This window comes from Sander lucioperca, chromosome 22 (assembly GCF_008315115.2).
Source record: "Sander lucioperca isolate FBNREF2018 chromosome 22, SLUC_FBN_1.2, whole genome shotgun sequence".
In the NCBI taxonomy this organism is placed as follows: Eukaryota; Metazoa; Chordata; class Actinopteri; order Perciformes; family Percidae; genus Sander; species Sander lucioperca.
Genome location: NC_050194.1, coordinates 6,799,160 through 6,814,856, shown reverse-complemented (window position 1 = coordinate 6,814,856; position 15,697 = coordinate 6,799,160). Strand labels below are relative to the sequence as shown.

Genomic DNA, 15,697 nt, shown 5'->3' with positions numbered 1-15,697 from the left:
CTGGTTTACGTTTGTTTCTGATGTATCACAACTACGGTTTCTAATCAAGTCTGGGTAGAGAGGAGGTGAAATTGGATGGGTGCAGGGGGAGAGACATGCAAACAACCTTTTAAATTTTGGTGAAACTCACAACAACTTGAAGATACATGGATCTGTGTGGATGTAATGACACCATAAAGGTATTGACTACTGGTACTGTATATGGAAACTGATCCAGGCTGCCATTAATTAACAAGCCTGCAGCTGTTCATTCATAATATCAATGATTTAGACTTCATCGTTCGGAGCCACCACAAGCTATTTCTATCAATCCATCCCACCCAGCGAGTCCTAATCTTTGAACCAGCTGCACGGCCATCTTCACTCTTTCAAAGGCAGCCGCAGAAACTCTCCTGAAGCTCAGCCAACGCTCCATAAACACTACATAGCCCGGAGACAGGTGCAGTTTTTGTTGCAGATTAAAAGTCCAAATCAGCAAGTTGTTTGAGCGGCGAGCCAAGAGAGGAGTGCGTGGAGGCCCGAGGCTCTGCACGGCAATGAGTCAGAGAGGGGATGAGGAACAGAGAGAGAGAGTGGAGGAGAGGAAGACAAACGATATGGTTTGGGAGGGGGGAGAGAGGAGAAAGAGACAGAATTAGGGCTGGGTTTAGGTAAGAGGGGGCAGAGAGATTGAATTAATAAGACTGAAAGGAAAAAGAATCGAAAACTGAAGAAGAAAGAAGAGAGAAAGTGATTTGCATCTTTGCAGAAGAAGAACAGAGATCGTTTTGAGTCTTTTTGTTGTGCAATGCAAATGTTCAGAAGGGGACAAATTCACATCATAATCTAATACACACACATGCACAGTGTAGGCCTATATAAAATGATTCACAATAAGATGATTAAGATCTGAATTGATTTGAATGAATGGATATAATATTCTGTTACAAAACAAGGTTCCACAAATAGAATGTAAGTCATAAATGAGTGGGTTTTTTTTGTCATATTTCTATTTATAATTTATCTTTTGGTGTTCACCTTCCTTCGACATTTCTCATCTACGATTTCCTGCAACCCAAAAATGCACCCGGAAATTCACTGGCCGTGGCTATCTTCATATCAGAAATACTATGTTTTAAGAGGGTCTTGGGAGTCAAATACAAAAGGTCATTCATGTAAACACTCGCACAAACTCTACACACATGTACCATTTGTCTACATGAAATACTTCTGGCTGATAAAACAAGCATGATTACGATATCGGACACTGAAAAAGCTTCATGCCATCACCCAAGTCCCTCCAGGAGACACTTTCTGTGACACCGTTACTCCCTGAGATCCTCACACACACAAACACTTTGCAGACGATCAGTGAAGCGGCCAAAGCGACTCACTTATCTCTTTGGCAGATTGAGTGTGAATGCGCTGCCGCTGGCTGCCGTTGTCAGGTCGGTCATACTCTAGGTTGTGTGTGATGTGTGTACCTTTACATATCTGTGTTTGTTTGTGTGTGTGGTAGAAGGGGCTGAACACATGAGCTTGGTTAGCGAAACACATGCACCAGTGTTTGAATTATTGATCAAGGGAGTGAATGCCATCAACAGTGTAAATTCAGCAAATGCACAGGGAGCGGAAATGTGTTTATTCAAAGTGATGAGTAAGCCTGTGTATGTGTGTGTGTGTGTGTGTGTGTGTGTGTGTGTGTGTGTGTGTGTGTGTGTGTGTGTGTGTGATGATGCTGTCACTCCTTTGCATCCAAACACAACAAGCCCTGAGTCCAAACATGACCATATTGCAGGAAATCTTGCCCGTATGTCGCTCAGCTAAAAGGCCGCTAGTCAAAAACAGCTGACTGGAATTTATCGTAGAGGACACACAGAACACAACACACATATAAACACACAGCTTGAAGATGAGCCACTTTCATGAAAATGTGTTTCAGCGAGCACAAACTGACAAAATCAAACCAGTCATTCGGGATGTGGACTGTGAAATGCAGTAGGAAAAGAGTAATCTTCCTAAATTTAAGGTCACACGATAGAAATAGCTTCAAAATTCCTTTGTCTCATCACCACAACACCTGCTTTTGCAAGTGTGGAATTATGAGATATGTGCAGACTAAATTTAAGAGACATTAAGCATCAAAGTGGTAAAGCTTAATACAGTCAAATGTATCATTATGGCCATGGATGGGCACAAGTACATCAAAAAAAAGTATCTTGTTACAAATAACAATACTTCCTCATCAAATGTATCAAAATAAAATTCAAAATGTGGTATGAGAAACATTTTATATTTAAATACAAGTCATTTGTATTTAGACAATACAAAAATACATTCTATTCAAACTGATATCACATTTTAGGCATTTAGTAGCCTCAATATGAGTCAATCAGGATATCTTGAAGGGGGGAGGCTGCGAATTCAGGGGTGCATACAGGGTGGTTTCTGTCAGTCAAAGTGATTATTGACTGACTAACTGAACAGCTAATTGAAATGCAACTGGGGGAACTTAGGGGCCAAAACAGTGGAATTACAACTCCCGGCCTGTCACGTGATGCCCTCTGGCCCATAGACTTAAATATATATATATATATAAAAATAATAATAATATATATAGTCCTTGTATATTATAGAGTGTGGTCTAGACCAGTGGTTCCCAACCTGGGGTCCGGGGACCCCTAAGGGAGGCGGCAAAGATCACAGGGGGGGCGCAAGTCTTTATCTGGTTTGAGGTTGAGGTACAAAAAAAAAATATTTGCACGTTAAAGAAATTATGATAATACACTAGAATATATAATGTATACAAAAGTCTGTATAAAAACTATATATTGTTGTATTTGTTCTTGTTTAAACTTGTAGGCAGGCTACTTAGTAGGTCAAACCTCCGGGACCTCTTAACCTGGGACCCTGCTGTCATCAAGTCAGCTGATAGCTGCTATCATTCTCATTTTTCCTGCCGCCACGGCATCACTATTTTATGAATGAAACATGGCGGAGAAACGTAAAAGTGCTGATAACTTCTCTGTATCAAAAAAGAAAGTAAGGGACAGTTACCTCAACTTCGGTTTGGGAGGGGGGGCTCAGCTTTTCTTAGACATAAGTAGGGGGGGCACCAAGGAAAAAAGGTTGGGAACCACTGGTCTAGACCTACTCTATCTGTAAAGTGTCTTGAGATAACTCTTGTTATGATTTGATACTATAAATAAAATTGAATTGAAAAATGTAATTGAAAATGGCGAAAGACACGTCTGTATATCAGTGACTAAGTTATTTTGAGCATCACAACCCAATGCAATAGAGTGAGTACATTTCTGAGATCTCCAACTTCACGAGCAACCGATTGAACCATTGAAGTGCAAAAGACACAAAACAAAAAAAGTTAAGGGTTATTTACATTGTTGGTAGTGCATATCACCACACAGCAGCTTTTAGGCATTTTTCTGTTGTTTGCTAGCAGAGAGAATTGACGATGAGGCACCTTCACGCAATACGGGCCCTATCTTGCACCCGGCGCAGCGCAAAGCCCGACGCAAGTGTCTTTTCTAGTTTAAGACCGACGCAGTTGTCAATTTCCCGTCGTTTGAATAGCAAATGCACCTGCGCCCAGCCTGGCTTTTAAAGGGAATGGGAGATGACACTGATTGGTTTATTGCATGTTACGCCCAAAACACACCTATGAATTAATGATGACACTAACCGTGCGTTCACGGACATCGGAAAAACGTTTTTCTGAGTGAAAACGTCACCATTCACGTCCCTTCCTGTGGGAATCAGAGGTGGGAAACTCGGGCCAGATTTTGCTAACCGAGTTTCCCAGTTGGTGACGCGTTGTTGACAGCTGACGTTTGATGTAGGCGACTTTGGTTCACTGAACATATTTCAATGACAATAAACTTATTTATTGTGGACAAACGCCTCTGCTGAGAAACATACACAGACATAACATGTTTCAGATTATTCATAAATAGGCCTATGTATGAAAAAAAACAACACCTTATCCGTGTCCTTTCCCATTCGTTGTCCTGCAGATAACACAAACACCTGACGATGTGCTGTTTGTATGCTTGCATAAGAAAACAGCAGCAAATTATTGTGGCCTCCATGTTTTCACCAGGTTTTCACACACCTGATGCTCTAGGCTACGGCCAACAGTTGGTGGCAGTCATGCAACAAGTTGTTATGCCAAACGCCAATATAACAGAAGAAGAAGAACACGCACCCTGACCATGTGAACGCTGGTAGTCGGAAAAACAACGTAATCACGGGGGCGGTCCCTGTTATTCCGAGGTGGCATGAACGCGCCATAAGTACAACCCTTTTGACCCTTTTTTCCGCCGTCAAACTAGCAAAAGTGGATTTGGACACGCCCTAAACAAACCTGCGCCGTGCGCTTAGATTGTTAAAATAGGGCCCTACAAGTCAATGGAGAGCGGAGAGTTGTTTTCCCCTCGGGTGGGCGTGGCTTTCCTAGTATGACGCGATGCGCTCTGTCTCTATACCAACAACAACCTCAAAAGGAAAAAAAAACGTATTCTACTTTGTGTACCCCCTTAAACTGCAGCCCAGGGGAACACAAATAAATGATGGTAGTTCACAATGAGCATATTACTGGACCCGACAGGACATGCCAAAGACTGCGAACTGTAGTACTGGGGATATTTGAAAATAAAATGACATATAAAATAATGTATCTTAAGTATTTTAAAATACACAAATACAAGCTCTTAAAGTATTATGTTATGTTACAAATGATTTACTTAGTTTATTAATGTCCAGCAAAATACAAAATAAAAGACAAAATACTCAAATTGGGTACAGATGTAGGTGTCTTGTATGTTTATGTGCTTTATGTATTTTATTTGTGGCAATGTTTAATGTTTGTTTTTATGACTGTTTGAAAGCCTTTCTAGGGACGGGCATTGGAAATTAGCAATAGCTATAAATGCTGTGATGCTGTACATTGGAGATTTGTTGCACAAATGTCTATATCTAAGCATCTGTCCCTATTCAAATAAACATGAAAAAAAAATCCCTTGATGTAAGTGTATGGACTGCCCAATATCGTACAGCAAATGGCAAAAAAAATAATAATATCAAAATGGCTTTAGAAATTCTCTGGGTATTGATTTGGCTGCATGGACTTGTGATGATTTCTTTCAATCTCTGTTAACCTCTGTTACTCCAAACCCCACCACATACCCCACAGATGTACACACACACACACACACACACACACATACATATTCACACACAGGCAAGCTCTACTCATAGTGAAAACACCCTAACCCTGGGATGAGAGGACATACTGTAAATTAAGTGCTTGCTTGTGTGCGTGTGTGCTTGTGTGTGTGTGTGTGCGTGCGTGCGTGCGTGCGTGCGTGCGTGCGTGTGTGTGTGTGTGTGTGTGTGTTTGTGTGTTCTGGGAAAGGACAGGGGGGTTCCAGCTGTTCAGGAAAGTCCTCTCAAGGGACCAACTATACACATCTGATCCATAGATGATGTTTGTTACCTCATTCACTGACAGACGGATGCAGTTTTAGAATTAAGCTGTGCAACTACTCCAATGTGAACAAATAATCTCATCCCTTTTTATTATTATTTTTCAAGTTGAAGGATGATATGAATAATGTTTATTGTGGCCCCTGTCTTCCTGATTTATGTACATGAGGTCAGATAAAGTAATAATCAGGGCTCGTTTTTTCTTTCACTCAAAAGTGTAACCTTGATTCAACCGTGAGTGTGTATGTGTGTGTTGGTCTCCAGGACACTGACAGACCTGCTGAAGGGAGGTGAGGTGAGCTCGGTGGAAAACGCCACGGCCAGTTCGCCCAGCGGAGGGAGAGCTAACGGCGTTTCAGCCAGGATGCTGCGCAGCAGGAGTGGTGAGTACTGAGAGAGAGCGTGCAGGCACATACACACACAGGTACATTCAGGGTAACATACAATAAACTACCAGTGCTACTATCTGCAGTAGAAAAACTATATGTGCTGGTGTAAGTGAGAACAGTACAGTGGCATTATGTGTGTCACATTCCCATGCCAAATGACAAAAAAAATGACTGATTGATGTTTCTCTTTTTCTTTATTTGCACTATGGACAGTATCATATGTATATATACTGTTCAAAAACACCAACCCAACCTCTGCGATGAGATGAAAATCTGGGAAACACCAAAGAATTTCTAATAAGGGAAGAAGTTCCACTCTCTCGTTACTTCCGGCTTCTGAACTGGTTGCAGTTCCATCAGAGTTCCATATAGGGGGCGCTCACATGCCAGTGCGGAATGAATGGTGGTCTATGGAGCTATACCCCTCAAAATCCACTTTTCTCAGGATATAATTTTTTGTCTAGTAATTTGAATGTTGCATTTGAAAGGGGAGGCAAAGAAAATACACACTGCTGGGTGTTAGATTTTTTTTAAAGTGGCTTTTTTGTTCTAAAAAGCCTTTTAAAATGTCAATGATGTCATACACATATACAACGACTCAACCTGTAAGAAAACGAAAGGACATAAGTACTCTTTCATTCAATTTTTGACCTATAATCCATGTTGAACTTGCAAAAACTACAATCAAATCTGAGATTTCTCAACGACAATCAGGCGAAAGAGACAAATTTAGCCGTCTAGCTCTGTAGAGTCCCATTCATTTTGCACTGGACTGCCATCACCCCCAGTGGAACTCTGAACCAAATTCGGTACAATGGGGCTAAATAGGGAGTGGAAAGGCTTTCCGTAGACGGGCTTTGGAAACACCCAGAGCTTCCAGAAGCAGGAAGCTGTCAATCACCTATTGTGCAGCTTACTCAAAATCTTACACCAATTAAATAAATTAGTTTCTTTTCTGCAAAATCATTTTTGTAGCAGCTGTGGACAACTGCTGGAGCCCCTTTCATTTTGGGTTAGTTTGGTTTTATCGAACAGTTTTTCAGTGCTGCTGGCTGTTGTATGGGCATTTATTTAACATCAAAATGTTAACCATCTACACCCATGATTTTAGTCAGATTCATTGCAGAACAATGTGCAGAGCATTTTAAATGTCTGCTACACATTGTTGGCACTGGCTGGTGAGACTTATTTAGGTAGGGCTGAGGGGAGAGGACAAGAGATATCTGTAAATAGAACACATGCTTGTTGCACGTGCAACACCGGCGCACTACAGACACACACACACACATACATACGAGGTTTAATTAGTATGTTAATGCAAGCAGGCTGCACCCCTACAGGGAGCATGTGCCATTTTCTATACATTCTATGTACATACAGATACAGCAGCCTGCATATAACGCAGATCTTGACCAGGTACATGTCACTCTTTAGGGTTAAAAGTAAAAGTGTCATCATATTTTGTCCTGTTTGTTCAATTTGGTTTGTGCAAAAGAGCAACTGACTGTGTATGTGTGTCCCCATGTGTATGGATTAGTATGCGTTTTAGCAGGCCGCATGTGAACATGTGAGTGCGCATGGGTTTGTGTGTGCCAGAGGAGGGAGAGGGGTGGAGTGTTTAATATGAAAGGCCCCCTGCCTAGTCCATCTCTTGCTATGTAGAATTTCACACACTGCTTATGACATGATATGACATGCTGCATGTGGTGGACGCTTTAATCCAGAGTGTTTCATTGATCATAGTCATTTGAAAAGGGCAGCAGATTCACGAGCTGTAACTCACATTAAAGCAATTCAGTTCACAGTGTAACCTGATTGGCTGGTCTGTAACCCTCAGAAACTACGGAACTGCATGGCCTTGCAGTTATCAAACCATAAATATTAACGGACACATATCAGTTGATCTCAGTAGCTAGTCTTGAAATTACCTGCTTGTTACACTGGGTTAGAATAAAAATGTATAGAATCTTGTGTCGTGGCGGCATGACTGACTACCACTGCTGCTGGTCAAAAGAAAATGCACACACGGCATGTACAGTGTCTGTCCAGAGAAAATTAGTACTGTAAATTATGTTTGTAAATTTGGTATGGTGCGATTTATGTACCATGGGAAGTTGGGCGCGTTACTTGAAAAAGCGCTCATTAGCCTACATATTATTCATTTTACATCATTATTTTACTTATATCTATTACTCAATGGCCAAGTAGTTAGTTAGTAATTAGTTTCATTACTCATAATCAACCCGTTGTCACTCCCAACATACTGACTCTTGGTCAGTGGCCCTCAGCGTCAGATACCGGTGCACAAGGCACCCTTTAACGTCTGTATGGGATTCACCCAGGCCAGACGTCCTAATACTATGTGCATGTTCTCCAAGCACTTGTAAAGGAAATCAGCAGAAAATGTGATTGAATGAAAAATCGGAGTAAGTAAATGTAGGCGTGGGACATGAGTGAGTCCACTTCGTAATATGAATAGCAAAAGTTAGGGGATTTGGCAGAGAAATCAGTGTTGATGATGACACCTATTGATGCTAATGAATTCCATATTCATGCACATTACACCCACTTCTTCCCAGAGGAGGAAAATGTCTACTGGCAGTTTGCGATCCAATAAAACAGATGGCAAAAAAACATTGTCCGGGCTGCTTTGTGCCCATAAAACAAAACACAAATCCTCATTGTATCGCGTCTGAGGTAATGTTTGGAAGGTTAAGTTCGAAGTCACAACTTTGCCTGAAGACAGTTGTATAACACGTCACCTGAAAGCTATACACACATTTTTTTGTCATGTGTTTTTGGTCACAACACGGTTTACAGAAAGCTCACAGGTTGACATTGAAGGTCCACACGTCGGAGCTGCACATCATGAATCACCTCCTTCCGTAAAAAGAGTTGCAGGAATCTCTGTGTTTTATTTGTCTAAGATATCGAGACTGTGAATTTAAGCTGGCACACACTGTATGAGTGTAAATGTAATGCAAAATGTTTCCTAATTGAGCTACAGGACAAAGTGGAACACTACATAGATTGCCTGGGCAAAAAACAGATGAACAGTATTGGTTTTTCCATAGTAGACAAGATGGCAGACAGAGGCCTTTGGAAAAAGCAATGCGCTCTACACACACAGTAACTGAACACATTTGAACTGATTGGAGGCAAGTGTTAAAAGGCCTGCTGACATTCTCTCTGTGGCATTCACTGTAAAGCCAGACTGTGTAACCTTTGATAAACAGAAACAACAAAATATTCCTCTTACTAAGAATTCATAAGCAAAAATTTTATCAATTGGTTTATTCAACAAATCCCTTTGGGATTTATGCTCCCTTTACAAAATATGTCCATTTCAAACAATGTAACCGTCATTGCCCACATACTACCATGGGTCCTTTACATTGGCATGGATGTTAAGCAATACATCTACTAGAGGGGGCACGAGAAACTCGGTCTCTCACGGACCACTTTTCTTGCTAGATGCTAAATGTGTGTCAAAAGTTTTGACTATGTTGATCATAATTCCTCTCTTTTGTTTTCCTGTAAAACTTTTTTGAAGACTATCTTGAACTTGGAGGATATGACAAAAATGTATCCAATCAAATATGATTTGAGATAACTAGCTAAGCCGCCCACAATATGAAACCGCACTTAACCGCTAGCAGAGCAATATCATAGTAGGTATGTGTGTGTGCGTGTGTGTGTGTGTGTGTGTGTGTGTGTGTGTGTGTGTGTGTGTGTGTGTGTGTGTGTGTGTGTGTGTGTGTGTGTGTGTGTGTGTGTGTGTGTGTGTGTGCGTGTGCGTTTGGACTTTTGAGCCATCCAATCTAATCTGAGGGATTGTATTTAAATTCCTTTTGGTAATTTAACCACGCACACATATTACATTTGGAAATATGTTACAATAGTAAAGATGCTCTAACTTCCATTTCATCCATTCTGACTTTAACGGTTAAGAATGCCAAAAAGTCAAAAAATTTTAAAGTCAGACAGGTTTTGAGATTTACATGACATCAGCAGCTATGTTAAGATTCTCCAACAAACATGACTCATTGCAGAAAGAAAGCTTGAAGCAAAAAGTGATGACCTAATTTATCAAAGACAACTGCAGAAGCAGCTTGACCCAGTAACAAATCACTCTTTGTAAAACAAATTTCAATGTTTCTTTCTTTTTTTAGCCCAGCTGTCAGAAGAGTTTCTTTTTGAGCACTCCAAAATGTTTTCCTGCACTCTCAACTCTTCCCTAGGGGTCATGAGAGGCAAAGTACTTTTTTCATGTAAATAATGATCTCAGTTTGAATCTTTGCTCCCCGGCTCGTGTCACGTTGATTATTCTGACAAAAAGGCATGTGTACGACCAACTCAGCAGATTGCGCAGATGCAAGGATTGTCAGAGGCAGAGGGTTGTGTTTGTCTGCTCTGACTCTGCTGCAGGAAATGATGATGCACACTGACTTTTCACATATGAACTCACTGATGACGGACAGGGTACACGCTCTGCTTGCTCGCTTTCTTCTCTGCACTGAAGTCTGCTTATTCGTACCGTCGCTGTCTCTCAAACACGCACGGGACATTCATACTTCATCTCGGTGATGACAGACCCCACGCAACGCACTCTCTGCTGTATCACTTTGCCCACGGCACTTAAGATTCTTTTATGTATCGTTTCATACGCAAATACACACGCGGAATGCACATTTATGCACACAAAACACACACAGTTTGCACAAAACACGTGTTGACCTTAATGCTTTTCTTTGTGTTTCACGGTCATGAGCATTTACAATAGCATGCCAGTGCAAACAGAAGGCAGATGGTATGTAGGTGTGTGTGTGTGTGTGTGTGTGTGTGTGTGTGTGTGTGTGTGTGTGTGTGTGTGTGTGTGTGTGTGTGTGTGTGTGTGTGTGTGTGTGTGAGAGAGAAATCCCATTACATCCAAAAACTTGAACTCCTAAAAACTTAAACTGCTCTTAAGTTGCTGACCTGAAAAATGAGTCTAAATGTCTCACCATCATTAGTGCTTCTGCTAAAACTTCAATTAACTACTTCCAGACGAGCTGGGGAGTAAAAATATCCAGCACAGTGTATAATAACACTGTTATTTTATTAATACCCTAGTACTTTGCATGCTGAAATATATATCTTTCTTTTCATCTAAAACAAAAATGTTTCATGTCTGCATTGCTGCATTACTTTATCATTTACTATTAAGTAGCCAACAGTCTGCCACAATCAAAAAACTAGTTGTCTTATTCTTTTCTCATTTTTTACTACCTCTTATTAAGAAAAGATGGCCACCTTTAGAGAGCATCACTGAGTTGCGGAGATATTGGCTGATTGGGCGTATTCATATATAAATTAATTTGACATAGAATTCCATTTAGTTTCTTCCGCTGTTCTGTTTACATAACATACTTAACCTACGTCACGTACATAACGTACTTCACTTACGTACCTAACAAATATAATTATTTTAACCCAACCCATCATCTAACTAAACCTAACCAAGTAGTGTTTAAAACTGCAATCGGTTCACAACATGCAGCAGTCGCTGGCAAATACTCATCCTCAAAATGTAATTGAGAATGCTTTTTCGTTGTCTGGGAATGTAAGTTTTTAGGAGACAGGCTTGGCTGATTAGACCTGCTAAGGTCGGATGGTGGGATTTATGTGAGGTCATCATGTACTTTATATATGTCCCACCACAACAAAACTCACAGAAGAGCATCTAAAGTCCAGAAACAATGATTTTTTTTTTTTATTATCTTGTGGCACACAATAATAACTTGTGTGCAGTGTTTTGCCTAGATTTGTAGAAGACTTAAGTGCAAGTATTTGGCGGGGGGGTTTAGGGGTCTTCCCTCAAGAAAATGTTACGTGATGCATAGTCCAAAATGCAATTTCACAACATTTTGGACGATTGTTTTTAACATATCTGTCTAAAATGTTGGAAAAGCTAGAGCAGATAATAAAGAAATAACACTCCTAAATCTTTAAAACTAAACTAAAAGAACCACTGGGGACCAACTACAATCATTAGAGCTGAGAAACGTACTGTAATTTAGTTAGTTTTGATACTCACATGCTTAATTTTACATTAATTTGGCTTAGGTGGTGCCCCCAAAATGGCTTGGGTGCTGCACCTAAGCCGTATTATGGTAGGGAAAACCCTGGTGTGTACAAATTATTATCTTGTTTTCATAAGAACAACGGTACCTTGAAGGCTCCATATTTAACACTGTGAGAGGGGCCATTTTGCATAGCGAGTACTTTTTATAGTGGATGTACATTTTGCTGGCAGTACTTTTACTCAAGGAGAATTTTGAATGCAGAGCTTAGACTTGTATTTTTACACATACATCTTACACACACACGTGATGTGACCACTTTCACTGTGGATCAAGTCGTTCCCTTTGTCACTCAGATCTCTCGGCTTGTTTCCACTCTCCTGAATCGTTTAGACAGGTGATACAAAGGAAGCCTGATCTTCGCCGTTGTAGCCTAGACCTTAATCAACCGCTGCCTACTATTCCCACTGAGAGAAAAGACATCACTTAATTTATTAAGCAACGATCCTGCCCTCTTGTTCTACACTTAAACCACCACTTGGTGGTACTCAATGGAGAAATTAATTTGTGCAGCCATGCTGGAGTTTTAACATCCACAACCCCAAACCAGAATCTCTCCTAATTCCCTCAGTTCCTGTTTTATGTATTGGCTTGCACACGCACACATACTTACTCCATTACGCAATTACTGAAACCTTGTACCCGAAAAAGGTTTGACCAAGCAGATGGACTCATTAATTGGTCACGTTTGTATTTCTGCGTGGGTGAGTGCATGTGCACATGGGCATGAGGACATCAGCATGGGCATCGTGTGTACCAATTTTACCCTGTAAAGTTAATTAATGGAGTGCGTGGCTAGTCTGTGGCTCAAACTTGTAAAAAAAGTTGACTTGACTTTGGAGAAAATCTAAGCAATTTTTCTTATTTTGTCTCAAAGATCAATGCCAAATTCTGTTAAACATCCTCTGTGGGAGCCTGAGTACAGCTAACGTTCGTGCTGGCCAACAGAAATCTAATCGCATGGCTATTCTATTAATGAAGGACGACCGTTTGCCAGCAATCTCAAAAACACTGGAAAAACAGGACTTGATACAAGCCTGGGAGAAAGATTCTGTAGAAATCTTATAAGAAAAATTATATAAAATGTATAAATAAAAGTCTAAAAGACAAAGTCTTCCGAGATCTGAGCTTCTCGTGACAACCAGTGAATATACAGTACCAGTGTGTGTGTCTAAAACGGTCCTTTATTATTGCTCCAACAACATCATGGCTGCAAAAATGATGATGATGATAAAAAGGTAACAGATGATGATGAAGATAGTGGTAATGATGATGATGACAGTATAAAAATGGCTTTTTCCTCATAATCCGCTAATCTGGCACATGCTGAGGTCAGCAGCACTGAATTACACACACACACACACACCATGATGCACATGACATGTGAAACATTCTCCTAGCTAATCAGCTTACAGCATTTTGATGTGTGTGTGTGTGGATGTGTGTGTGTGATTAAGGTAGATGCTCAGAGTTGTAAGTGCGAATGTTGTTACTGTAAAGACTAACTCCTGACATTTCTCCACCTCTCTGGCATCAGTATAATTTTCTTATTCCACCAGAGCATCCCCTCTCTCTCTCTCTCTCTCTCTCTCTCTCTCTCTCTCTCTCTCTCTCTCTCTCTCTCTCTCTCTCTCTCTCTCTCTCTCTCTCTCTCTCTCTCTCTCTCTCTCTCTCTCTCTCTCTCTCTCTCTCGTGCGTGAAGCGATTAGTATTCATGTACACCTCTTTCTTAGCACTGACAGTCACAGATGTGATTAAATCTTCTGTCTCTGATGCTGTGCTTCTGCCAGTGCCACACACGTGCACACACACACACACACACACACACACACACACGTACACTTATGCACTAATAGACTTGGGTGTCATGCGTTGGCATGTCAAATTAGATTGGCGAGCATACAGATGGTATCACCAAATGGCGTATGAATAACACATCAATAAGAAGCGAGAAACCATATGTAGGGATGAGGTCGGGGTGGATGGATGGGTCAAACAAACACATGACTTTCACCCAGGAGACCGCTGTTCGTGTCTCATGTTTAACTGTTTAAAATGCATAGACATGACTATCAAATTGTCCTTAAGAGTGGCGTCCTAGTTATTCAATCTTCCCATGAGATCATGTTGGAGCAGATCAATACGCTTTACTGTCAATTTCACAGTGTGTGTGTGTGTGTGTGTGTGTGTGTGTGTGTGTACATTCGTGAGCGCTACATGTGTGCCCATCCATCCCTGAGGCTGACATCAAGTGCGCTGGCTGCATCAGTGGACTTCATTAATGTTAATAGCCAGAGCTTCACTCTCTCAGCTAGTTTTTTTGTTCCATTGTTCATTAACCTCAGTTCATTTAGCATGGGACTGGCTGGCCGTCAGGGATGGGGCCGTTGTCTCACCCAAAGTCACCAGCCTCGGGTAAAAGGGAGATGCTTTTAAACTTGTGTTAGTCCAGGATTTATGTGATGCTTCCATAGCACACATTCCCACCTGAGAGATTCCCAGTACAACCAGTAATCCCAGACTCCCAAAGATGAAGAGATCATTTTCAGACACAGACGCTTAATGACAGCCAGCAGCTTCGATGGCCAACTGCCGGCTTGGTATTTAAGGATCTCTGAAGGTATCAGATTGCTTTAAACAAGTTTTGAGGGCGTCGGATCTACTAATCTACACCCACTTCATGCAGCAATTGGCTAGGTATGCGAAATTGAGAAAGTATACAGGGATTGAACTTCTTTCTCAAGATCTCTTTCTTCATTCTTCACACAGTTATATCTGCTGCTCTTTGTATGTCCAAACGATTGCAACACTATAGAGCTGCAAAGATTAATCGATTATTTGTCAACTAATTAATTCACCAACTATTTTGATAATTGATTAATCGGTTCAATTCATTTTTTATGAAAAAAAAGTCAAACTTTACTGACTCCAGCTTGTTAAATGTGAATATTTTCTAGTTTCTTTACTCCTCTGTGACAGTAAACTGAATATCTTTGAGTCTGACATTTTATAGATCAAACAACTAATCAATTAATCTGGAAAATAATCAACAGATTAATCGACAATGAAAATATTTTTACCTTTATGTTCCAATGTGTTTGTATGACACTCCATCAAACCTAGTTCGTTGCGGTCATACACCAGCCTTTAGGCTGTCAGCTTTCTTGCAATGTACCACATCTATGTTCACTGTAACCTTATCATCACTCTTTATAGATGATGGGACAGTTTGATAATTGTCCAAAACCCTTTATTCCGTTAAGTGATGATGTTTCTGATCGTCCAATGCAATGCTGGATTCCTGACCAGGCAAAGCAGGCAGCTGCACCCGGGGCCCCAACACCTTTATTTCAGTTTATTACGCTCACATGCTTTCATATTCCCAAATAAATGTGTGTGGTCGAATTGCCGCAAATCAACCGGCACCCTTTTTCAGCATGCAGTATTCCAACATACTATGAGAGTACTGGTTGGATAAGGGGCTGTAAGTGAATTATAATAATTCTGCCATGTGTAGTCTGCTGTACATGCCGGCTACTTGAAGGTGACGGTGCTTACAGACTGCACTGAGTGGATGGAACTGTTAGTTAGTCCTGTAGTGCCCTTCAGAACATTAAGGCTCCAGGGCTACTTAAGGGGTTAATCCAGCCTTGATTCAATGCCACCATTTCTTAAATGTATTTATTTTCTGCATATGGTAACTAC

The 15,697-nt window shown here is 40.8% G+C and overlaps 1 protein-coding gene across 1 annotated transcript in view; it reads left to right on the top strand.

Annotated features, from left to right (window-relative positions):
* shisa8b (shisa family member 8b) overlaps window positions 1-15,697 on the top strand; it is a 38,738-nt gene that overhangs the window by 12,335 nt on the left and 10,706 nt on the right. The window contains exon 3 of the mRNA XM_031297922.2: window positions 5,746-5,864. Within this exon, the coding sequence (XP_031153782.2) occupies window positions 5,746-5,864 (119 nt within the window). The remainder of the gene's footprint in view (window positions 1-5,745; window positions 5,865-15,697) is intronic.